This window comes from Gallus gallus, chromosome 9 (assembly GCF_016699485.2).
Source record: "Gallus gallus isolate bGalGal1 chromosome 9, bGalGal1.mat.broiler.GRCg7b, whole genome shotgun sequence".
Classification (NCBI taxonomy): Eukaryota; Metazoa; Chordata; class Aves; order Galliformes; family Phasianidae; genus Gallus; species Gallus gallus.
Window position 1 is genome coordinate 9546649 of NC_052540.1, and position 26570 is coordinate 9573218.

Genomic DNA, 26570 nt, shown 5'->3' on the forward strand with positions numbered 1-26570 from the left:
CCCTCTGACAACTCTCCTTTGGTACTTTCCTGGAGGCACAGCAAGGCTTTTTTACTAATAACTTATTTAAGCAATCATGAACACAAAACTTGCAGAAAAGCTGAGAAAACCACGGCTGACCTGCATGACCTTCAGGCAGCCCCTCCAGCAGCTGCTGTATGACCTGGGGTAGCCCCGTCCCGGCCAGGCAGCCTGGGGAGTCAAGTGAGAGTCCCATATCTGGATCTGTTCATTCAATTCCTACTTTGTTTATTTATTTAAACTCAAGCTCACTCACCATTAACATCTACCACACTCACAACCTGGAAAAGTTGACACAGCTACACCTGCTGAGCAAATCAAGGCCACAGAATTCCCAGTGCATTTTCTTTGCTAGCATTTAGTTAGTATCCTTATGTAAGCAGCATTCAGTTGTGCAACACCTCAGTGTCAGACATTTATTAGGTAGATAGCAGATATTCCCACCTGGGAATGCAGAATCACATAATCTGTTTGCCCCTGTGTAGAGGCCTTTAAATGCAACTCCAGGCAAAGCCATGGGGTGAAAACACCCCTCCCCTTAAATCACAAACAAGTTGCTCCATGTAACAGAAAGTCTTTCAAGAATTATCTAATATTTTTAACACTTGAAGCTAATAATTAATGACAAACAGCACAGATTCACATATCCTGTACTCAATTAATTTGATTTAATTAATGTCGGTTAATGATCTGCTTTCAATCATTAGGAATCCCAAGCCATATGTCAAACTAAAGCCCAAATTTTAGCTGATATAACTTAGCATAGCAAACAAGTCAAAGAAAGTACACCAACTTAAACCACAGCAAAACCAACCCAAATAATAATGCACCTCATGGTGATTCTCACCAGATTCTGGCCAGTGTGGTTAGAAATAGCTGAGAAAAGTACATTATTGTACAATTTGCAAGTAAGTGTTGAATGTGTCAGCAGACTGGAATTACTCACAGCCTATTGGTAAGTTAGTCAAAGAAGCAACCCCTATAAGGAATTAGAACCAGTCAGGTTTCTGTCCAACCCATCCCATAGAATACCTAGAGCCACCTTCAAGAAGATTCTCAAAACAATCATGAGACAGATATTATCTCAACTTATTTCAGCTTTGTTTCCTTATCTCCTCTCCCAGTTTCATATTTATCTATACCAATCTTTACAAAGATCTTCCTCTGACCTCAGAGATGCTAATTTAAGTCTGCTTCTGACTTTTAACTTGTTTTTCCCCTCTCTTTTTCTCTCTGCAACCAAAAAGTAAATTGCTGAAGGGAAAAAAGCACAAGAACATACACACACTAAAGTAAACAAGACCCTCAGAGTTAAAAAAAAAAAAAAAATGCCACCAAATGACTCCTTGGCAAACAGTTCAATTAATTTGATGAAGTAGCAAACATTTGCAACTTACTCTCATTTCAAATTTGCTCATTTAATTTTAAATAATGTCCTTCTACTTAAAATGTTTGCGTATGGACACTATTACTTACAGATTTTCCAAGCCAGGCTGTAGACTTTTAGAAAGGAGACTGATATATCTTAAAGAAGAGGGAGTGGGGGAGAAATCATGCCTCTGTTGCTCTTGTTATTCCCATACAAGCTTGAATTTCAGAGAAGAAATCTTGCTAAATTACCACAAGTCTGCAATCTAATATTAACAACAGACTGCAGTAAGGGTGGAGGATCAGCAACAGGTGACATTCATCAAGCCTTAAAACTGCCCAGAATTATACTATAAAGATGGTTATTGATACAAGCATTTCACTAAATATGCAAATCCTTCATGAGAAAAAACTGTATATGTTATTAGTCTCAGACACTGACATCCATCCCCAGGAATGGAAAGTTTTTTTCCTCTTTCAAGCTAATATATATATAGGTTGCTCCAAAAGTAATGCCTCATATTTATTTCCAAGGAAACGACAACAAAACCAAAGAGCGCAGTAACACTGTTTGATAGAGCAAATTCTCTACAAAACACTATTTCTCAGCACAGTCACCACCATTAGCTGTGCATTTTCACCAGCATCCTAAAAGCCTGCATGCTGTGCTCAATAACAGTCTGCATGGCCATATGGAACACGGCTTGTCTTTCACGCTGCTGTCACCACTGCTGAAAAAACACCACCCACCACCTCACCATGCTAACATCCATTGTTTGGTCTCCAGAAATATTCAGCAAACATCAAAGAATGTCAATGAGTGCAATTTTTTCTGCACAGAGGAATTCAGTTAAATTACACACCTTTTCCTCATAAGCACTTCCATGTCAGACACCATTTTGCTGGACTGCCCCTCTGCTGCCATCTGTCACACAGCAACAAAAAGTAATGGAATATTGGCAGGAAGGTTCAACTTCTACTGCTATACCACCAACATCCACGTCTGACATTGTGGGCTAATACAACTAAATAGGATGCACCACTTTAGGAGCAGACTTCATCTTTATACATATTTTGCATTGCAGCCTATATTGCAATAGGATATGCAAATACTCCCAAGACCACCAAAACCAGAGGTGGCACACAAAGGACATTCCCTTCTCTGATTACGTGATTTTTTTTTTTATTGCAACATTAATCTGCATTCCTGCAGCCTGTGCATCTGCAAACAAGGTCAGCAGTACCTCATCAAGGGAGGAACGGCTCTGTAATCCAATTTCAGCCTCCTTGTTTGCCAATGTCATTTGATTCAGTGGGAAGCTTTGAGCATATACCATCAGCCCCAAAGTGAAACTGGGTGGCTTTGGGCATAGCACAGCTGTAAGGAGAGATGATAAATTCTTAAGGAAGGTCACGTTGGCCCAAATGAGTGTGAGCGGTGGGTGGGTACCCAGCGCCAAACACAAATTTTGCAGTATTCTCATGGACATCAAGTGAAAAATATGCACAGCTTCAGGGAAAGAGCCACACAGAATATTACCACAGAATGAGCACACATGCCTTTGTTGGAAAAAGCGCTGCCTAGAAAGGACTGCCAACACCACTTCCAGCCCTCTCCATGCTGCTGAGCGAGGAGGCGCCCGCTGCAACGATACAAGGGAGCAGCAGCCACTGAACCAGAAGGTCTTGGCTTTTGTTAAAGAATGGCTTCACACGCTACGAAGGAGGGCGCCCGCTCCCAAAAGCCAGCTCACAGCATGCCCTGACCACCATGGAGAAGCACCAGCTTCCCTGTGCTCGCCAGCCACCGCAGCAGCATCACACAGATCGCAGCTCCTTCCTCCCACTGCAGCAGCCGAACCATCGCGGAAACGTTTCCCAAGGACACAGTAGAACAAAACAATCCACAGTGACTGCAGCATCTGCTCGGCATAACCACTATAATAAATTTCAATCTCGTTTTAATTTTTGTATGTCAAAAGCTATTAGGTCTTAGATATTTGAACCTTAATTATTATGGAAGCAATTAGCTCCTGTGACAAGAAGGCCTTGCCTGAGTAATTGTGATGAGCAGAATGTTTTCTGTAGTGTAAGAAACAAATATTCTAAGCAAAACCACAACTACTGAGGACCTTAGCATTGCCCTGCACTTCGTAGTGCTATCTTGGCCTCATACTAGACTGCACAAGGCGGAACTTCCTCCTTTACTGGCACACATTGCATGATATCATAGAGCCACATAATGGAAGATTTCCTTAAGTAGGAAATTTAGAATTCCAAAACGTAAAGAACTTCCAGCAACAGACAGATTAAGTTGCTTTTAAATAGTTGGATGAACTTTGAGAAAACTACTCTGGTATCCTACCTTCTGTGAAGACAACCATGATTAGGAAACAGCTCTAAGTGCCTTAAAAACTGTCATTTCTAGAACAGACAAGAAATATATTAGGGTTTCAAGACACAGAAGTATTTAATGGGATTTTATGCACTGAAGGAATTTCATTCATATATATTGATTTTTATTACCTTGTTTCAATATATTACTATTTAACAAAACTATGCATTTTAATTTTCAGCATCTTTTTCCAGTTTCCCCAGTGCTGTAAAGCTGATCTGACCTCTGCAAACAAGGCTGCTGCTGGGAATGGCAGCTGAACAGCAGGGGACAACAGAGCCATTTTAGAAAGTGGTTTGGGATCTTTCTGGGTGAGAAATCCTACAGAAATACAGATTATACACACTAAAGAGCTCAGAGCACACACCAGCACACAATGATTGGTCTCCTTGTTACCGCACAAGCAAGGGTGAAATGTGGGGATAGCTGGTGCTCCTTCTCAACCAAGTCACAGAAGTATTTTCATGTTCTATATACCTGCCTTTCACACTGTGCTCTTTGAATATCAGCTGCTATCGCTTCCACACCTAATTGAAACACAAACTGTTAAGTGTCTTATTTTGCATTATGAGGTTTAATTTAGCCTACTTCTGCTGATAGATATAATTTGCTAACAAAATTAAGGGCTGATGATTTCCAATTCAAGCTTTTGTTGAATCAAAGCCAACTAACACCACCAAAGATCTGAAGGCATAGGAAGTGCTCAGCTCCAGCCAAAGGGATTTCTGTTTGTGTTACCAACACCTTCCCCAGGCTGCACATTATGCAATGTTACTCATTTTCTTTACCGGAACTCACTGCATCTGCTGAAGGGACAAAACTAAGGGCGTAAAATTAAATGCAGTGTATGCAGTAGTTGTGCAAGCAATACCCTACATGCACCAACAGGAGGGGTAAAGCATAGGTTCTAATGGATGCTCTGACTTTACTTACCTGCATTTTTCAATGTTTTTTTTTTAATTGTTTAGTCTGGCTTATCTGAATGAATGTGCTCTCACTGTGGTGTGACATATCTGCTCCTATTTCTTCATGCAGACCAAGGCAGTGCTGCAAATAGGTCACTCTGGGTGCAAAGCCAGGGACCCTGGGCCTTGCTCTGAGAAGGGGCTGACAAGATCCCAGCATGCTAACAGTAACATCATCATTTGCACAGTCCATGGCAACTGGAAGCCTTCCTTCTCTGCCCAAGGCATAGGGACACAACTCTCTTGTCCTCCCAGGAGGACATGTACACAACCATGTTCATCAAACTCCACAAAACCCAGCTCACTCCCCAACTTTCCTAACAATTCACACGCAGCAAAAGCCTTGAGTTCCTTCCTTGAAGGGGAAACAGACATCCAAAACATCTTCAATCCTACACTGCCCACCAGCACACAGGGCAGCTGCCAGAAATCCTCCTGTTCTCCCTGTCAACAGCTCTGCCCCAAGCTTACTTTCATATTCATTTTGTGGAACTCCTCGAAGTGGTTTCAAGAGTCACATTCTCAATGAAAAACCAAAAGGCAGAAAAAAAGTGGAAACCATTTTCCCTTAATTAGTGCACATATATTCAGAGCAAAGTTACTCCATCACACACAGAAAACAGCCACATACTATTTCCTCCAAAGGTTATTAAATCAGAAACATGAACTTGACTGTGAAATACAAGACCGTTTTCAGACTGCATATGAGAACTTCCCGACTAACAAGATGCCCTTTACTTGAACCATGGCTTGAAAAATGTCACTGGTGCAAATGCTAGGAAAAAAATACCACTACCATATCTGACAGGACATAACTTAGACTGCTCTCAGAATATATTAATCTTACAATGCCACTTTACCAGTAAGCAAATAAAATTATGCCAAAACACATCCAACACAGCAAAACTAAATGTTGCAGAAGGTCCTATTTAAAGCGGGCACGGATTAAGATTTAATAAATGCTTTAGCCCATTTATATTCTCCGCCTAGGACTCCTGGACTTCAGGAAATGAAGCATCATGACACTTTAATGTTCTCTGCTTGCATCTACCCTCCATATTTCTATTAGTTCCTCTGCACTCACTTAATGCATCAATCCTCAATGACGCAAATGGGCCTTCCATGCATGAAATAAACAAAATCATATGCAAGAGAGCTCCTCTCCAAAGCTCAGTGCTGAGAGCAGCCAGTACTGTGCTGTGTGAAAGCGGCTGCCGTCCGGCATGACCACACTTCAGGGTGCATCCCAGCACACTCACAGTGGAGCCCACAGCAAAGCTGCTGTTAACTTTAGAGGTGCAGGACAGGACCTTGCCATTTGATCACGCCTTGAGAAAGAAAGCATAACATGCAACTCTCCATTTTTAAGATTAGAACGGGACTTGGACTAATCCTCATGAAGCACTCTGGGATGCAGTCATGTGAAAGGCCTTTGCAAGCACTTTACTTTTCCCTAGCTTCAGTATTAAGCATTTTTTCTCATTTCTGTAACACTACATGAAGACAAAGTAAACAAAATACTTCATCTTCATATGGTATACTTGCTGTGGCATTAGTTTATTCAATGAACTCAACTTTTGGAAAACACATCATTAAAGCTCTCTTCATCTCTCACCAATGAGCACTGTATCTAAATATACTGAACCTATTAACATCTGCCCCATGCAAGAGTTTACATGTATCTTTTTGCCTCATTTAATGAGGGGAGAAAGCAGCAGAAAAACACGACAGACTGACAGAATAATGCTTCCCCTTCACCGTACAAAATATGTAATGCTTAAGAATAACAGCGGAAGACTTTTAATGAAGCAGGACTGCAATAAGCTCTGTACTTCACATTCATATTAAATATGGCAGAAAACAGGAGGCTAGAGAGTGATGGTATAATTTAGGTTTTTTTCACATGTTTAATTTGTATCTTTAATAAAGTTCACGTCCATCTTAATGTTACAGGCTTACAAACTGGTAATAAAGACCAGCCAGCTAGCTGGACTTGTATTTACAACTGGATAGAGCTATACGCAAGGCAATAATTCCTGACCATGCAGTAGCTGCAAAGAATCATTTCTATTAAATTTTATTAGGATAAAGCGAGGTGGATTTAGGAATACGTGCAGTCTCCAACCAGCTATGGTTTGAGTAGTCGAAATAGCAATAAATGTTTTAGAGGATCAGGGTATTTAAATCCTCCACAGTAATTTAAATAAAACACTAGATTGTTAGCCATCGATTTATGTCTTCTGGATTTCCCTGTCTTAGAAAGTCTTGAGGCACATTTTCAGCCCTTCTGAGCCAATAGGGTGATATAAACAGTTAAGAACTACGGGTATTGAAATGAGATTGTTTGTATTGCTGTTAATTGATTCATTATCAAGAAACAAAACACAACCTACACTTAGTGAAGCACATCAGAGGAGAACCATTCACCTACTCGCTAGTCAGAGCCAAAATCTAGAGTTTGGGAAGCAAAAAGAGGAAGATGCATGAGGCTGGGGATGCAACCTGGGGGTATGGCTCCTCAGCTGGGGGGGACTCCAGGAAATGAGGAGCATGCTGAACCAGCTGGCTCCTGAAATTTAAGGCAACCGTGTATTTGGCTCAGCTGATTAGGATAGGACACAAGTGGCAAAGATAGCATAGAACAGAAATGTTGGGCAAAATGGCTTGGGAAAGTCTGATCTAGATGAAATAAAGTATTCAAGTTTTAAAACTGCAGTGACTAATAAAAGCAACAACAGTATTAATAAGTTTGCTATAGTGGCATCTAGGGTAGAGTAGAAGTGAGTTATTTTACAATGTGGTAAGAGACAGCCCTGCTGCAAGGCCCTTGCAATCAAAATTAATAAGGTAGAAAAGCAAAAATAGGCAGCAATATGTATGCAGACATTATTCCTAAATTACTCTCTTACATGAGGCATCAGAGACAGGCCTAGGTGGGCAATTTCAAGACCAAGTTTTATTTATTTAGTAAGTATCCCAATGAGAAACACTGTATTTTTATGGAATATAATCAGATCACTATCAGGGTTGCTTGCTACTCATCCTACATTATGAATTTTTACCTCACAGACTACTTGCCAGTCCCTGCTACTCTGGTGTAAATCCTATTGCCCAGTGCATGCTGAGGGAGTTTCACATGCAGAGAGATTTATTAGTAGGGCCCACAATGGCTCCAACAGTGAAAGTTACTTCAGGGACAAGAACAAAAACGGAAGAAAGGCAGAAAGACAAAAGGGAAGTGAAATCTGCCCATGAGGGACAGCCAGGCGGGGAGGATGGCAGCCAGGAACTCTGCAGGACGCTCCATGGTGCTTGCTGCTGGCCCCAGCTGCTGCAGGGAACCCAGCTCCAGGCTGCAGCCCCTTCCTGCTACACAGACACAGATAAAGCCCACTGTAGTCACCAGCCCACAGCAAGCTCTGCACAGGAACCATTTTTTCTTTTGCCTCGTGAACAAAAGGATTAAGCTATTCCCAAAGACCAAACTCCATTTATTTCTATTAATGCTTATATTTATTAAAAAAAAAAAAACCTTTGTCAATATCTGCAAGATTTGATTTTAAAACACCAATATCACTCTAACAAGAATTTAGTCAGTCTTAACCTAAGATATACCACTACACCATCCATTCCTCAAAGCCTGAATGAATAACCTTACCAACCACATCCAATAAGACAGGCAAGCACTGGGTATCATGTCTGCAAACACCACATCATGAATAGATGGTCCCTTAATAAAAACACCCTCTTAAGAATGTAATTATTTGCATTGTTTATGTTTCTCATGTCAGCCTCTCGTCTGCTGAGAGAAGCTTATCTACTGGTGGAAACTGGAGGAATAAAATCTTATTATCCAGGTGGGTTACAGCTAGCTACTGATTATTCAGCACTGATTTCACTTTGAAGAGCCTTCTAATATTAGAAAAAGAAAAAAAAAACTATGACACCACTTCAAAAATCAGAGGCAGCGTTTTTAACCTCTGTCCTTTTGCATTAGTGCAGCAGTGCCTGGAAAAGCTACAGCAGTAGAGAAGGAGTCACTGAGGCAGTTCCCTTCACACCACCACCATAGCTGAAAGGGACAGAAATCAAGAAGCATTAGAATCAGTGTAAGCCGATGAGGACATTAAAGAAGAGTACAACACACAGAACTTAAACAAAATCTGTTAAAAGGCACAGAGAAAGAACACATTTCTGAGCAGACAGTGGCTTATTTTCTGGAGGTGTTCCAGATTTTCACTTTCCATCTGCAGGTAGTTAGTGCTGTGATAAGGCAAGAGGAAGTTTGCAACGCAAGAACGCATCACGTTTGACATGAAAGACCTACATGTCAGACAATCACAGTCATATCAAAATCCTTAGGATCTGGACGAGGACAGACACATAATCGTAAGCATCTAACCAGCACCCACGTCTGTATACACAAACATTTTTAAATAAGAGCAAATTTGGAGCCTGTGATTGAAAAAGTGCCCCAGCTGGGAAGAATAAAAGATGTTTGTACTGCTTTTTGTCCTTCTGCAGCACAAGGAGGTTTAGCTTAAGCTGAGACTCGCTACTTAGAAGTTTACTATACGACACTTTGGATTCTTCATCCTTCAGACCAGCTTCCACCCATGATGCTTGGTGCTCCAGCAGCCACAAACCCCATGTCCGCTGCAGGGAAGAGGCAGGCAGAACACAGGAGCTCAGCTGCTGCTCCTCCAGGGCACAAGAGCTGCCTCTCACCTAACATATACCATGGCTCTAACGAAAGCAGACAACCCCCCCACAAGGGTCTAAGTGCTTTATGGAACCCAGAAATCCTGCTCGGTTTTAGGCTATCTGCTGAGTGGGGCTGAAGTTGTGCAACCGCCGAATGTGGGGCTGTCACTCCCCATTTGCAGACACAACTGGTGTGGTAAGGAGGGCAAGAAGATGCCCCTTGGGAACAGCAGCCTTCAAGTCAACCGCTGACTGAACGAGCAACCAGAACCACAAGCTCTGAAACATGCGTGCCTACAGCCTTGCACTGCAAATCAATGCAAACAGTATCTTCGCTCTCCTGTTTGGTGTAATTGTGCCAATGAGTCTGGTGGGGTGGGAACAGTGATAGTGCCGCCAGTCCAGACAGGCAGGTGTGGACGTGCAGTGACAGGAGGAGCAAGCCTGAAGCCTTCTGCTCTAAGAAAAAAAATATATATTTCAGGAAACACAATGGTAGTGAAATTGCATCAGAATTGGAAATGTGGATGAAAAAGAAGCAGACTCTATAAATTTCTTCAGTTATTTAACTTCACAGATTATGTGGGCATTCCATGTGGATTAGTTAAAGCAAGCTATTTCTCTGCTATTCTTAAAGCCATCACATTCCATTACAGAATGAGATTGGATCTCAGTAGAAAAGTTTTGTTTCTTTGGGATTCAGAAGCTAACACTGAATGAAATAGAAAAGAGAAACTTGTCTTGTGGTGAAAGGACAAGGAAAAGAGCAATCGCGTAAGAAAACCAATGTCCAGACCTCTGAACTGCAAAGCAATTGCACGTGTCAAGTTCCCATAACATGATGGTGCCAGCTGAAGCTTATGTTAAAGCAGTGCAATAAAATGAGATGTCTGAAGCTTCTGTCAGAAGAATGATGCTATCTCATTAATGGGATTACATAGAAAAATTGGAGGAATTTCAGTCAAGAGGAATAAAATGATTTAAGGATCAAAAGACTATGACTCATGAAAGAAAGTTAGAAGTGGATACTGTTTCTCTTGCCTGAAGAGCCCAGGTCTCCAAATAGTGAAGGTTTTATGGTACCAGGGACACCCCGGCATCTCCCTCACTTATGTCTTGGAATAACAGTGATGGATCAGATCCTATAGAGTGAAAACTTGTATTATAAAACATCGGCTTTGTTATGGCAACACTATTACTGCATCACTCAGCAAGGAACTAATAATCAGAGGTGAAAGAGGAGAGAAAGGCTAATTATCTAGAAACAGCTGGAAGATGTAAGTTCCCTTAGAGAAGAATACATTTAGTCAGTGGAAAGAAAAAGGAAAAAAAAAAAAGAAAATTGTGGCTAGAGAGACTGGGTAAAATTGGCACGCTTAGGTAACAACTACAGGGCATTTCTTAGCCATAGGAATGACACACATGCAGAATCATTTTCCCAGGGAAAGTACTGGAAATCACAACTGTTGCATTGTCTGAAGGGAGGCTGGCCATGTCCCCAGAACCACATGGTAAGGCTCTGGCACAGACAAGAGTGCACTGGCTAGAGGGGAAGGGGAGAAGGAGAAATTGTACAGACAAGAAAAGGGGAGCACTGTGGCAGCAGATGTTCCCTACTCCTCACTACTATGTTATATTGCAGGAGCAATAAATGAATAAATAACAAACATCTCTAAATATAGAATGAGATTTTCCTCACTGAGGAGTTCAACCTCTCTGCAATCCTCCTTTTCAGTTGAAGGACTACAGGTTAAATAAAAAGGCTCATTTAAATGCTGCACACATTCACAGAGGTAAACTGATTTCAGAAAGCATTATTATGTCTGAACTCTCTCTCAGTAGGGGTGAAAGCCAGATACTTTGTGAAACGTTTTTATGATAGCTAATATTCTCTAAAAATTCATTAGATGTCAACATAAAGGACAAAAGGCATCACCAAGAAAGAGCAGACGCTACGAGCTACCTACCATACGAAGTATATTAGAGACACTTGACCTGTGTTCCACTGCATCAGCAAAGGGCAGCATTGCTTCAGTATCTAGCAATGGTCTCATTTCTTAGCTATTTTAGCAGGGAAAATGTCAAACAAAAATGACACTTCACAATAGGAATCTTTGCTAAGGAGCACCAGACATGGAGGTGCCACAGTACAGCCATTCAGAGCATAGCCACAGCTCATGCCATGGGCACTGTGTGCAACAAAAACCTGCAGATCTCACTGGGAAGCAACCTTTTCCAACCTCATCTCAGTCTCATCAGATCTCCCAACAAGACGGCGGCTCAGGAGAGGTGCATGTGGATATGCGCACGCACACCTGACAGGTGATTATGCACACTGGCCTTACCCAATGCATATAGCATCAAGAAACAGCTCTTCCACAGCTGATGCTTTACAGAGCAAAGGAGGCTCATGCTCTATGTTTGGAGACCCCCAAGAGTGTGTAGATTCCCCACAAAACCAACACTTGAGCCAGGCAAAGCCAGTTTGGCTGCCAAGCCCTGAAGGGCAGCACAGGACAAGCTGGGGCCTGGCTCAGGCTGCCTGTGGCTCTGCGAGGCAAGGCAAGCTCTGCCACCACATGAGACAGCCCCATTGAAAGATGCAAACGGAGTAGATTTGTTTGCTACTTTTATATGGATTTTTTCCACAGAAGAATGCACTGAGAGCTCCTAAGCTGTTAAACTTTAAAGAAGCAGAGCTTCTTCAGAAGCTGTGCTTTGATGTAAGTGGACAAATTCATCCTGTTGCTTAACCGAATCAAGACCCAACTACCCCCCATCACCACTACCTCCTTCCCCACACCTTTTTTTAAAATAGCCAACTTTTTTTAACCTGTAATTCTGTTTCAGTAGGTTTATGCCACTGATAGAGCCTCTTATACGCAAATAAGCAGCACTTGGCCCTCCATCTCCTATTTCAATGCTAGAACTTGAAGAAAGCAATTACTTGTTTACAAGGAGTGATGTTCCTTAGAGTATGCCAGAAATTCTCCACAATTTGTACTGTGCCGCACACCTCAACTTTTTTTTTTTTTAAACATGAGCCCCAAATTTCTGATTGAACCCCCCCCCACCAACATCTTTTTTTTAAATGTACAAACCTGTGGTAATTAACCCAAACAGTGGTCATTAATGGGATTTCCAGAACAGCGACCACGCTGGTTACATAGGGCTCTTTCTATTCCTCTTACATACATTACACATTCCACAGTGGTCTCATTCCTTAAATTTTTACTCCCGAGTACCTTGCATCCAGTGTGAGCCCGGGTCTTCATGAGGGGTGTTGTGGTGCACAGCTCGATGGCTTCTGGTTCGTGGAAGATCACTGTCGGGAGAGGCTCTTTCCGAAGAGTTAGGACATTCAGCTTGGTCTTTAACATGGTCTGAAAGTGCTGAGCAGAGAAAGAAAAGCAATATTCAGTGCCTCAGAAGCTTCCATGGGGAGAGTTAAGAAGTTTTGTAACTTAAAAACATTAAGGAAAGTTATCCATGATTACTATTAGCAGTGTGGAGACTATTTCTAATTAAAAAAGATACACACGATATTAGATGATTTTTGAGCGGAGAAAACATTTCCAAATTTTCCTAATTATCATTAGAATCCACATATGTCCAAAAAAGGGTCTAAATTCAACCTCAAAATCGCCCCCAGGCACCTTATAAAAAGTGCTCATAGGCCCAGTCCCACTACTAATGACAATATGGAGGGAAGAAGAAAAGATCAAAAAACAAGTTTAATCCTTCCTCGTTTTCTTTCCTCTGTACTTTAACCTCATGCAATTGATGTAAACAGAAGTTATTACTCTCATCAAGCTGAACGCCTCATTGCTTTGCCTCTAGTCAATGAATTTTAAAATATCTTTGTAAGCAGTTGTTCCCCTAGTTTCCAGTGTAAATGCCTCTACTCGTACACAACTAATAGATGTCACCAAAAACTTGACATTTGTCATAACAACCAAAGAAATCCACCAGACTTGAAAGACGAACTATATAAGTGAACATTAACATTGTTGAATGAAAAGCTTCTCAGCAGTTGCATAAGAGAAGAAGGTCAATCCATGAAAGATTTCTAAATCAATTTTGTGGAATCACAAGAGTCAGAGAAATTTTTCAACATTTTAATAAAATAGTCTAGCTTCAAATCTTTGTACTGTGTGGTACAAAGGTCTTTGCACTTCTCCCCTGTGACCGTCAATGGGGCCCAAAGGAACAGCACAGAAGTGTGTCAGGGAAGGGTCACGTTGGGCAGCGGCCAAGGTCTCAAGCTGCCAGAGTTCAGGAAGTTTGGACAATGCTCTCAGACACAAGGTTTGATTTTTTGGGGGAGCCACAAGTTGGACATGATAATCCCTGTGAGACCCTTCCAAAGCAGGATATTCTATTTGGATGCATCTTTAAACTGTCTTTGATATGAGAAACTGAACATGTTCACTTGCTGCAGCGTACCTAAGGGGTAAAACATGCAGATATGAAACAAATCAATGTCACATTCCAGCTAGAAATATAGCACAGCTCTGTCTAAAGAAATGTGCTTTTGTTGAAGCTTCATAACTTGACTCTTACACATCAGCAGTTATTAGATATATGTGCAATGACTCCAAATTACACTTATCAAAACCAAACGGGATGATCTTACTATTGTTGGGAGATTCTTAACTTGTTTTGCAATCACTCCTTTCCTTTGCCTCCACCTTCACCTTGGCCAGGCAGAGGAACAGTGTGGGTTCTGGTTTGTAGAAAGAGAGATGCTAAGTGATTTCTCAGAACCACACAAGAAAGCTGTATCAGAGCTCAAAACTCAAGTCCTTGCTTTTCAGATCAGTGCTCTAGGTGAGGAGAATGCTTATTAAATATTTTATTTATACACAGGGCACAAATCCAACTATTTGGATTTTACAATGCTTTCATACAGATTTTTGCAGATTTGAATTTTCCACTGAAAATTGATGAGGATTTCTTGGAAATGCACCTCCTACATAATCCATAAATACTTATTAGCTAACTGACAGCCTGTTAAAACAACACGCTTCTGAAACAGTTTAAACTTAACCTCATCGGTGTTTGGATCTAATAATTGTTATGATCCTGGATCTACAGCTTTTTCAACACTCTTGTAAGCATATTCAAGGTATAAACACTAACAGCCTGTGAAAATAATCTTGCTTTCCTACCTCACGCATAAAGTTACAGCCTGTTACAATAGGACTTCAGGGCCCCTGTGCAGTTTACGCAAGCATTCAAGCTTCCAGTGAAAAAAAACCCTACTCGTACTATTTTGCATCTGGCTCATATTACATGCTATCCCATTCACTCTCCCAAACACATCTCAAGCAAAAAAAGGGCTCCGTTTAAAATGATTATGCATTGAAGAATGTTCTTTGACACATGTTTCTGAAGATAACAGTGCACTTTGCCAGCCAGGATTACTGAGCTCATGGAGAAAATGTATTTCATTTCACTTTTCAGTTCCCATTAGCAGCTTTTTGTTTGGAGTTTCCTAGGCTTTTCTGGTGAAGCTGTAAGCAGAGGCCAAACAACGGCTTGCCAGCCCCAACACGCACAAAGCAAGCTCAGAGCCCAAGATCCAGGTTGATTACCTGCTGATGACCAACCACAGCGCTGGGCCTGCTGGGCCCATCAGGAACTGCTGTCTGCTGCAAATGCAGCTCTCTCCAGCAGCTTGTCTGGATCTTATATACAGGCTGTATATCTGCTGCCATGCTGAGGAGATTATCTTTCTGGAGAAAACAAAAAGGAAGAGTGCACTGGAGACCAACTATGCAGGCCAGGGTGACCGTTGCCTGGGACCAGCCCCCTGGGGAGCCACAGCCCCTCACTGAGCACAGGGAAGCCATGGCATCCTCACCAGCGTGCACGAAAAGGTTGGAGGTAGAAAAGTCACCAAAATGTATATTTAACCTACAATTGTACTATTTTGCAAGTGGGATTTTTGATCAAAACAGAGTTAATGGTTGGGAAACATCCAACTGAAGATGATTCTATCTCAGCATTTAATTTCTCCCTCTCCACGTTCCGAAAAAGTTCAATTTCCATTGGTGAGCTGTACACAGAAGTTCTCAAATAAACACTGCTTCCATTAGATATTCAGGAGATGAAAACACTCCATTTGGCCCCTGAATATTGATCTGGTTCTCCAGTACAGTTCCTCTCCTCTGCGAGCATCTCTATCAACTTTAGTGGGACTACTGACAATGTTATAGAGACCACAATTTGACCAAAACGCAGAAATCTATGATGACAATCCATTTTTTTCATGTTTTAACAACCACACACACAGTCTTAAACAAGAAAAAGACTACTCTCCGCCTTCCAAAGGCAATTCAATAGTTGCATGAGCAGCAACTTGGAGTGGTTGTGTGCCAAAAACTCTAGAGCACAATTGGCAGCAGATAAATAACTAGTTGCCAGAGAAGTGCAGGGCCGGCTGGGGGTGGACGCAGAAATATCCTTTTGCTTTGGACTGTGTGGCTGGCACAGACAATGCTGCACTCCCTGCACACAGGTCATATGATGGCTGCCATAAGAAAATCAAGACTCCGCCAGGAGACATCATGCAGTGAGACCCCAAATAAGCAAGTTATTTAAACACGTGCCTAGCTTTCACTATGTGAGCAGTCCCAGTAAAGCACACGTGGGTAGTCAATGGGATTATTCACATGTTTTAAGCCAAGAACAGGATAAAGTGCTTCGCTCAATCCATTTCTTAGTTTCCACTCCAAACTGGCATCTCCTCCGGAAACCGTTGGCAAATGCTGACATGTAACAGCAGCCAATGGTTTGGGGTTTTTTTTGGTTTTGTTTTTTGGATTTTTTTGAGAAAAAGACTTTAGCTCTCCACTATTGTGAACCCAGAATATTTCTTTAAAGTGTTTTAAGTTCACAAAGTTCTTGAAAAGTATGACTTTGGCATTGTAGCAAATAAACTGTCAGGGAACATTATACCATTCACATTTTATTTGCCAGAATCACTAAGTTCACTTATACTGAACACCACCAAAAGGACAGAATCTTATCTGGCATAAATATATTAAGTTCAAAACTGCACATTATGTGTCCTTCATCCAGTTAGATGGTGCTACTAACATCGACTATGTTTGAAAGAAATGTTAGAAGCAACGTAAGAATAAAAAATTGGCTACAAGTTTTAAAATTCCTTGAGCAAACAAAATTATTTGACAAAGAAAGGATCTGAGTGGTAATCAGCATTGTATTTTCCTACTTGCTGAACAAAGAAACCATTCAGTGTAAGATTTAAGCAAAGCTCCTACTAATATTAGAAAACTATCTTCATGTAAAACCCTGGTTTTGCCTATTCATGGATTCAAGTTCCATCTTTTTCTTTGGCTTAGTTTAGCAGTCCTAAGGTGTTATCTTCCACAGAGGAAAAGGATACAATAGTGTGTAACTGGTATACCAAACCCTCAGCAGGCCAAGATTGTTCCTGCAGAGGAAAAGCAGATTCTCTCCTCCTTGGTGACCTTCAAAGTGCTCCCTATTCACATGAAATGCCCATCATTGCTAACCCTCTTAAGGTTGAATTAACCGGTAGCTAAGAATCAAGTACTTCTGATTCATTTTTCAACATTCATTTTATCAACAGACACATATTAGCTCTAGGATCACTATCCTATAGCATTCAATTTGCAAATTCTAAGTACTATGCATTTAGTGTAAGCATAATTTTTGTTGCTGCTACAAAATGAAAATTCACAGCATTTTGGTTTAATTTGGCAAAAAAAGACAGTCTTCCCCACAACTCAGGCCAAATGGCTTGAAGAATACAACTATGACACCATACAGTTAAATGTATCATCAAGGAGAAAAGCAGGCATTGACAATCTGTAATAAAAATGCTTAATACTTCCTCACAGTTCTTGATTTTCAGGTCACAACTAAGCAGTCACTGTTGTTCACAATATCGAGCACAGAGACTGAGCTGGACCTTTTTATTTTCTACCAGGCAGTGGGAATAAAATAGACTCCCATTCAATAAACAGAACTAAGAAAGAGTTATATGTTGAACGTGAATATGTACTTTGACATTTCCCAAAAGATGGCCTAGAATTCATGATAGTCTGCAATCCAGCAATAAGGGATGAGCGAAATAGACACAGTTCATAGACTACAGGGATTGTGTCATTGTGAAAGTAAGTCACAAAGTTTTCAGCCCCTTGACCCTGAGCCCCTATTATCTCCTAACATCAGTGTTAGAACCAACATTCAACTTCATCAGGAAGCACTCCATTTCCAGATGACCTATATTTTGCTTACTTTTGCCAAAGACACACACTGAGTGAACTGCATTGCAAACCCCAAAATGGTAGGGTGTTAACATATGAAAAAGAGTAATTTTGAAAGTTAAAAGGCTCTGAAATAGACATTTTCCAAAAATCAGAAGCAGACTTCAGTGCAACTCAGCCTTCCACAGCACCTACAAAGGAACTGCCACGTGAAATCCAAATCAGAACAGATCAGCCACTGGGAAAAGTCAAAAATAACCTCTATATATAAAGTACCACTTCATGCAAGTACTCCCTCTACTTTTGAGATTCATTTAGTTCTGGCATCAAACTAACTGCTCAAGAGCATCCCAAAGCAACACACAACATCACAGGACAGCAAGGGCACAACCAAGTGCACTGAACCACAAGAGCATTTTGGTGAGCCCAAATGTCCCTTCTGCTTACTCCCAGTGAAATGTGACTTATCAGAGTATCCAGCCCATATGAACAACAGATGCACTGCACTTATTCATGGTCAAAGGAGACAAAAACATGGTAGTCCTTTATGTTTACCCCATCACTGACACAAGCTGAACAGTGACCCTATGACCCCAAGCTCCAGATTTTCAGCAAGAAAAGAATTCAGACACATTTCATATGAAAATTTACCCATTGCTTTTAGTTAAAGCAAATGCAATCTAGTATAGATAAATGTTACATCTGATCCATCTCTTGTTAAACAAATATTGTTAATACACTTTAAATATTTTTTTTTCCTTTCCCCATGTTAAACTTCACTGTCCAATATTTACCTTGTACAAGCAGTTCATTTAAAGATTGGACTGAACATTAAAATAAAACTCTCCACATAGGAGATGGAAGCACTTACTTAAGTCTGATCTCACCCCATCAGCAGCCTTCTCTGCAGCACAGCACTGACCAGCATGCACAAACCCAGGATTCTGACACAGATCTTTATACTGTGGCAGACCTGGCCTGTGAAATCCAGTTAGTACAATTGTATCCCTCCTGGCAACTTAAGAGAGCTGGATTTCACCAGCCTATCAAACCCAACCCATTCAGTCTCTTTCAGATAACAAATTCTACTTAGATGAAAGAGCAGGTTATCATGTCTGAATTCAAGTCTAAATTGCAGGGGAATGGCAGTGGGCATGACGGTACAACAGACTCACCTTTGGGGACCTTGGGACATATTTTGGAAGCAGAGGAGCTCAGGTAGCCCATGGTGTGGCTCAGCACACCCACACAGAGGGCCCAACATCTGCCAAGGGTTCTGGGCAAAAGCACCTTGGCAACATCATGCCAAAAGGAGAGACCTTCACGTGCTGCATGGTCATGTATCAGAAAGTGAAAGAATGCAAGCCACCATTTCCCTGCTCATGCCCCCCTGGCCATACCACCTGTGCCAATGTGTGTGAGCAGATACCAAGCAGAAGATAATATCAAATTAAGCAAGGCATGAGAATGGAGAGAGGAAAGTGCCAGGAGCAGTAACCGGCATCCTCCCAGCACTGCTCCCTGCTGCCAGCACAAAGGCTGCTTCTGGACCTCTCCCACCAGTTCTGAACCCAAGGGGGTTAGGACAAAGGTCTGGCAGAGGAATCCATAGTATATGGAAAAATGGGTGTGTGAGGGGGAGAGGGACATGGGACTGTGGATAGAGAAGCAGGACAAGAACATGGGGAACCTTCCTCAGGTGGCAAGCCCAGGAGCACAAAGCCAAAAACAGCTGAGAGCCAAAACACTTCCAGCAAAGATACTGCTGTATGCAGACACTGAGAGTTACCCCACTACACTACAATACCAGCTCCTTGGGGAATATTCTGCTTCCTGTTATGATAAAACAAATCTCTTAAAAATGCACAACTACCAAGACTCTATTAAAAAATAAAAATAAAAATAAATACTTGCACTCCTTATCAATACCTCGATCACACAGCTGCATGTATGATGATGCCTCATTTTCTTACAAGTTTGAAGAACTAAAGAATTTGTTTCCTCACAATTTAATTCATGTGAAACGTTTTGTTCTCAGACCCTGTGTACTTTGAGTTTGCTCTGGCTGGATTCCTCCATCCTGTTGCCAAGCTTATGCGATTCCAATCAGCAGGATGGCTGCCCAAACAAAACACAGTCCCAGATACAAACACCCTCCGAACTGCAGGGAACTTCAGAGCCAGATGAGAATTTCATGAGTGATCCTCTAACATCTTTATACAGCCAAACTAAACCCCCCAACCTCAGCAAATCTAAATATATGGGATATTCAGAGACCACGCACCCTCTTCAGCTGTAATTGCTCAAAACCTGAAGTACCACTATAGAAATTCACATCAGAATAGAAGAGTCAATAGTTTGGGGTATTAATAATCATGAAAATAAAAATAATGAATCCTTAAAATGTCAGTGGAAAAGGTTAAAAAAAAAAAAGAAATCACAGTGCTACAATGGCTTTTTGATTGATTTTTTGAACATTTGCAGTAACTGAGCCCCTACTCCATTATTTCAGTAGAAAGTAGGCACGTGGATGAAAGATGGGCATCTATCCACTACTGTTTGGATCTTTCCATTGCCCGGTGTTCATGGCATATATCCCATACCAGGAGAACATTTTTTAGCAACAATAACATGACTTTCACCAATTAGTTGCTACTTATAAGGAATTATTGAGAGCTGCACCTCCTGCTTTATCAGCTGAGCTGTACTCACAACTAACTGCTTCCCAAACACTCTGCCTTCTGCTTCCTTCCCTTCCCCAAGGATGTTGCCCTTCCAGCTACATATGGAAATCAGCAAAGGAAACCAACCCGGGTAGCACAGCTCCACTGGGGTAGCACTGAAGGAAATCAAAGTCATCCCCTTTACCTGCTGTTCATCTCCTCGTATCCAGAACAGCAGTACCTCCCCAGGAGCACTGTGACTGTGTGCAAGCCTGGACTTTTTTCTAGATTACACGTCCAAAAGTACCAGTGTGCCAGAAATTCTCCATGCAAGCCCATCTATTTATCAGCCCCAGCATTTTTCGGGCCAAATGGCAGCCTGAACATAAGCCCAAGACAAGACAAAAGGTTTAAAAAGAAAAAAAAGGAAACGAAAGAGTGGAAAAAAATGAAGAAACAGAGGCTGACAAGAAAGGAAAGAACAAAATAGGACATGCAGCAGCATAAATACGTCAAGTTCATTCACTTCGATTTTGAGCTTGACCCCTTAGCTCCTTTCCAACATCTCCTTCCCCTAACATGAGTTTCCAGTAGATGTATTATTTGGTATAGTTGGCCCAATATTAAAACAATGGAATCCTGCAGCATGAAGGCAGCTGTTGCTTTTTCAATCTGCTCTTGGAGGCTTTCCAATAATTTCTGTGTCAGAGGATGCTTTACAAAGTTCTTTCTCCTTGCTCCAGGCCTGGCAGGGAGAGCCCATTGTGTACAATACCTGCCAGACAGCCACTACATTCCCCAGCACAGCCCATTCAAAAAAAAAAGAAAGCTTTTCAGTCACATTCATTATTTTCCTTCATTTTTTGCAATAAATCAATAACTTGTTAGGCAGTTCTGTAGCTCAGTGATCTCCCTCTTGCCTTTCAAATGCTCTGAGACAGGGTTATGAACTGAATGACAGAGGCATCTGTGACAAATAGGGAACGTGGCGTGATTTATTTGCTAGAAACTCGCATTTTTGCTAATATTACACAGAAACAAAGAGTGCAGATTCTTGCCAAAAATGTTTATGTATTTGGTTAAATGCAAACCAAATGAACTTTTGGAATAAGTCTGTTGAATTGTTGCATTTACAGCTATGAGACAACGATGATCCACTCCTTTCTCTAAAGCTGCCCATTTTAACACTGACTTCTAGTTAGCCCTTTGATGCTAATTTACAGCAATGACTTTTGCAGGTCCTAAACACTCTTGGGATTTAAGCCCGGCATTCCAGACGATCTCAGAGTCGGGGTCCTCCTACTTCCCATGGACAAACACCATCTCCAAGTGAACAGACCTGCTTTTCCAGCTGCTTTTCCCAAAACACCCTCTGTTTTGGGAAGCCTTCAGCACCGGAGTCCCACCACAAACATTCCCAAGGAATCCCCTCTGGCCACCCCTCTACTTGCAGGCATTTCATCTCCTCCTCAGTATTAATCCTTTCTCACTACCATCAACAAATTATTAATGATTCCTGGTATAATTATTAATGATATCGTGGTGATTCAGATCTTTGGGGATGACAATGCAGAATACAGACAAAACTTGGGTTCTGCTGCAGTGCAGATGCATAGCCCCTGTCCCCATGGGCACTGCACACAGTAGGTATTCTCACTTCCTACGGTCATGAATAAGAGCAGCACACCAGAGACTCTATGTCAGGAATAAGGAAGTCCACAGAAAATGATCAAAAAATACTCTTCTACAAAATATCTCATTAATTCAGCAAAGCTCTACGGTTGCATAATTGACAGGATTTGCACCAAGAAGCATTTACAAAATAAAATCAAACCAACTCATTTACATTCCTGTTTCTCCTGCAACTATCTCACTGGTTAAGTTGAGCCAAAAAAGTCAGATGCAAAATTCCCCAGCTTCTTGCAGAGCAGAACAGTTCAAGCAAAGCGGCTGGGACAGCACTGCCCTTGGCTGGTGTCAGCCTGCAGCACACAGGGACGGGACAGAGCTCACACAGCCACGTGCTTCACGTATAATGGCTCAATCTGCATGGGGTGCTCAAGGTTTCCTGTAATTAATGTTTACTGACGTTTCCACTTTTCTGATTTTCAAAGGACAAGTCCTTTGTGCATGATGAGAAGGGAGATTAAGCTCCTGGCTTCTTACAATTTAAGCCCCCAAACCTGGAGATACTCTTTAAAATCTCAGTTTCTTCTTTACTTGTCAGCAAGGTTCAGACATTTTTGCAGAAGCCCAACAAATCCCTCTGCTGAGTACTGCATTTCAAACTGCTAGTGATTATACGTATATACATGTCTACAGTTCTTAGGAAAAAGAAAGAAAAAACTCTTCAGAGAAGAAATAAAATAAGCACTATGAGATTCAACCAAAAGCCCTTCTCCCCTCAAGGCATGGCTAATATACTATCTCCAAGTACATATGGGACCAATTAAACAGAGCTAACTCCTCACACAGGCACTGCAGCACCACTCTGGAGGAATCCACAATTGATTAAACAAACTCGAGTAATTCTGTTCTGGAAAGACGTACTCATTCACAACCAAATCCCAGTCTTTAGGAATCCCATATGCCATGAAACAACTATCTCTGCTTCCACAGAAATCCATGGCAAAACATGCATGAAGCTCGGCAGGAACAGCACTAGTCCCCTTTCTCCTGCTGCCTTACACGTGCTGCTACGTTTACCTACAGCCGTAGCATTATCAGTGCTTTGTACAGACACAGTGAACATTACTATTTCAGTCTTATAGTTCATCACCACCAATGGATTGAAGTGTATTGAAGGATGGAGATATTAAATTGTTTAACTACATTAAACAGAAGAGCTCAAAACTGTACAGATGTTCCCATCCAGCAAGGCTGGCATAATTTTAAGACCTCAGACCTGTACAATCATCATCATTCAACCTCTGACATTTGGAAGGTGAATTCCTCTTTTTCTAGTAATTATACTCTAATTTAGCCCAATCTGCTCCAAACGTTGATTGACACAGCAGTGATTGGCAAATTTTCCACGCAGAGAATGTCTGCAGAACGAACAATTCTGCATAAGAGCAGACAAACACAATAGGCAAAGCCTTTCTCAGCATCTCTCCTCCCTTTTTACCCTCCTCCGTTCAAACCAATGACCACCTTAAACCCAATCCACCATCAGCCCCTTTACAAATCGATTGATAAAAGAACAATTTTTTAAAAAGCCAATCAATTCTGAATCTGCAAGTTTTGGCTCTACTGTGAGCAGTGAAGTTGTGGGAGACACAGGAATGTAAATGAGTGAGGTTCGTTTTTTAAACGTTTCTTGTATAAGCCCTGCCAATTATCACAAACAAAACAGATTTCAGGCTTATGGGAAATCAAGTAATACAGAATGTCAGCCAGGGAAAAGGGCTTGGGCTTTTAAAGCTGCAGACTCCCCTCGATACGGATTTAACATACACTCCTGTAATGCAAGACGATGGAAATATTCTAAATGCCCAAGACACTTACAGTCTCCAGCGTGGGTGTGCTGGGCAGCTAGTTAAACTAACGGGAAAGAACCAGCAAAATTAAAGTAAATGAACTGCCTGCCCAGCATTTCCCCACTGTCTTCTTCCCTTGCCCCATTCAATTTAACTTATAAGCATTACTGATGGAGTTATTTCAGCATCCTTCAAAATGCAGAACTGTAATTCTACAAGAGATGTTAACAAGGTGCCTTTTATCAAACCTGATGCGTCTGCAGTCTAAATTATTTATCCTGAAAAAAAAAAGGGGGGGGGGGGGGGAGGGAAAGAATTTAGGGGCTCTGATAAAATATTAAAGGTTTGCACCTCACGAATATCAATTAGTCATTCATCTAGAAAAAGAAAAGACGTTTACTTTAATCAAAATGATGTGTGTTTGGCTGGAAAAAACCCGACTGATGCAAAATGTTTGAACATCTTTATATATTCAGTCCTCTGTAACAGAAGACCGCTAAAAATTCCATTTGCACAAACACCACTACCACAAATAAATAATCGCCAAAATAAATCCAGCAGACTGCCATGCAGAAATGGGCCTTCTATCGCCTAATTTGTGATAATGCTCTTTACAGCGTGTCTCTCTGCTCAGATTTGTAGCTTTTGTTATTTGCATTCTGACCACTAAGCCCAAGGGTTATCAATTGTATAATTCACTTTTTCTTATATTTGGAACTCTTCGTGCTGCAGACCTATTTCTGAACCACGCTTATCTAAGCTATTTGCATGTATAATGGACATACAGTTCCTTCAAAAAGATCTCTGGGCCAAACTGATAAGTGATGTCAATGACAGCCATGCGGGCAAAAAGAAAAAAGCCTGATTCTGAACGTTTGCTGATATGGCAGTAAGCAGGTACCCTGCAGATGTGAGGTACATGGGTACGTGGGTGCATGCACACAGGGATTCAATATGAACCTCCAGCACTGCTCCTGCATAAGTCCACCCCAGCTCTGCAAAGTGATAGGAATCCACGCGGGACTTCTGAAGCAAATCTGCCACTCTTTGTTACAAGGAAAAGCAACCGTCCAGCTCATGGCGTTCACTGAAGTTTCCTACCTTTGGAAATGAAAGATAACTTATACAGCAATTAAAGTAAAGGCTGACCCACAAGCTTGAGTCACAAAGACCAACTCCTTTGATGGATTACCTTCAACAGAAGGGAAACTCAGTAGAGAGCTTCTATCAGATGAGATACGCAGAACACAGAGAATCATACAGTGGCTGCACAAGGCTCTGCCTCACCTCCACTCACTTCCACCAGGATTTGCACTGCAGCTGCTGACATACCCAAGACTGCCCACTGCAAAGTCTTCTCTACCAACGTGCTGTTTAAGAACATGCAGCACACAATGCCCCAAACGTGCTCAGACTAAGGTTTGGCTTTTGACCTTCAGTGGGAAAGACAGCAGGAGGTCAAAGCCACATGCTTACGATGGACATCGCTTTGGTCCAGAAGCAAATCTTGAAGCAGATAACCTCAGAAGTTAAAAGTCTGGGTGAGCTGTTAACTGCAGTCATAGATTTTGAGAGGGAACTTTGACTCCACATCAATCAAGCAATACCAGTTTCCTTCCAATATACCGACCTTTAATCCAACTGTAATATTTCTAGGCCTACATGGCTTTAGCAGCAGAAGATATCCCTGTTTGATTTTTATTTAATTTTAGATCCCGGGTTCTCTGTCTGGAACAGATTTTCAGATGACATTAGAAAAGCCCCTGAAATAACATCAGTAACGTTTTGCGTGCACAGCTATGTGCACAAGCCAAATCTACAGTTTTACAAGACAATCAGATAGATAAACATCTGTCTGCTCCATTCTGAGCAGCTGATGAGAGAGCAGGGGACCTTTGATCATCCAACAAAGCCTGTTCCCTCTTGGGTGCAATCCAGCAACCACCATAACAGAAACGTTCCAAGTTTTGCTTTTCACATCTTAAAGCGCCGGTTGGGTATCACGAGCATCTCAGCGTCACCCATACTACAAAGAGCACAACAGGAAAATCAGCCATTGAGGAGCTACAACATCTCCCTGCAGAAACAGGAACACAAACTAATGAGATTTTCTGTTGTCCAGACCAGACAATCATATGCAGTACTTATCGATAAGGATGACAATAGTTTCCAACTGCTGCACAACAAGAAAACTGAACAAGCAAAGCTGCTTCAACACCAAATTTTACAAATGATTATTTGTAAAAATAAAGATTAGAAGTCATCTAAAAACCATGGCATTCAGTGCCTAATATAAGATTAAGAGGAAACCAGCTTCAACCGGCACGTGAAACAGGGCTGCGGCTGTCGTCTGTACTCCCCCTAGCATCTGTAGAAAAGCCATTAGTTTCAACTCCTGCCCTATGACATGAGCATTTCCACTTCCATGATTTATCACCAGTACAGTCTGAAATTAACAGGCTCTGGTGGCTGTCACTGATATTCCCAATTCAACGGAATAAAGCTGTTCCTGGAGCAGATTTGGGATTGCCTTTTCTGCTTACTCAGTAACCAAATCACAAATGCAGTTTACTGCGAAGTTGCCAATACTTAATGGTGTTTAATGGTGCAGCATGCATCTGAGTGAGGACAGGGCACAAGCATCCACATGGAGAACAAATCAGCTCATTGGCTTCAGTACAGCTTCCCTCTGTGCCTTCCTCCCTGAACGCATA

The 26570-nt window shown here is 41.6% G+C and overlaps 1 protein-coding gene across 5 annotated transcripts in view; it reads right to left on the reverse strand.

Annotated features, from left to right (window-relative positions):
- Positions 1–26570, reverse strand: part of PID1 (phosphotyrosine interaction domain containing 1) — a 78539-nt gene that overhangs the window by 34593 nt on the left and 17376 nt on the right. For 3 of the 5 annotated variants that reach the window (XM_046898387.1, XM_046898386.1, NM_001178144.2), the window contains exon 2: positions 12699–12845. In XM_046898387.1, coding sequence (XP_046754343.1) covers positions 12699–12833 — 135 coding nt within the window. In that variant the 5' untranslated portion in view covers positions 12834–12845. Of the gene's footprint in view, positions 1–12698; positions 12846–13109; positions 13217–15050; positions 19784–26570 lie in introns of those variants that run through there. The other 2 variants (XM_046898384.1, XM_046898385.1) reach the window with 2 other exon arrangements.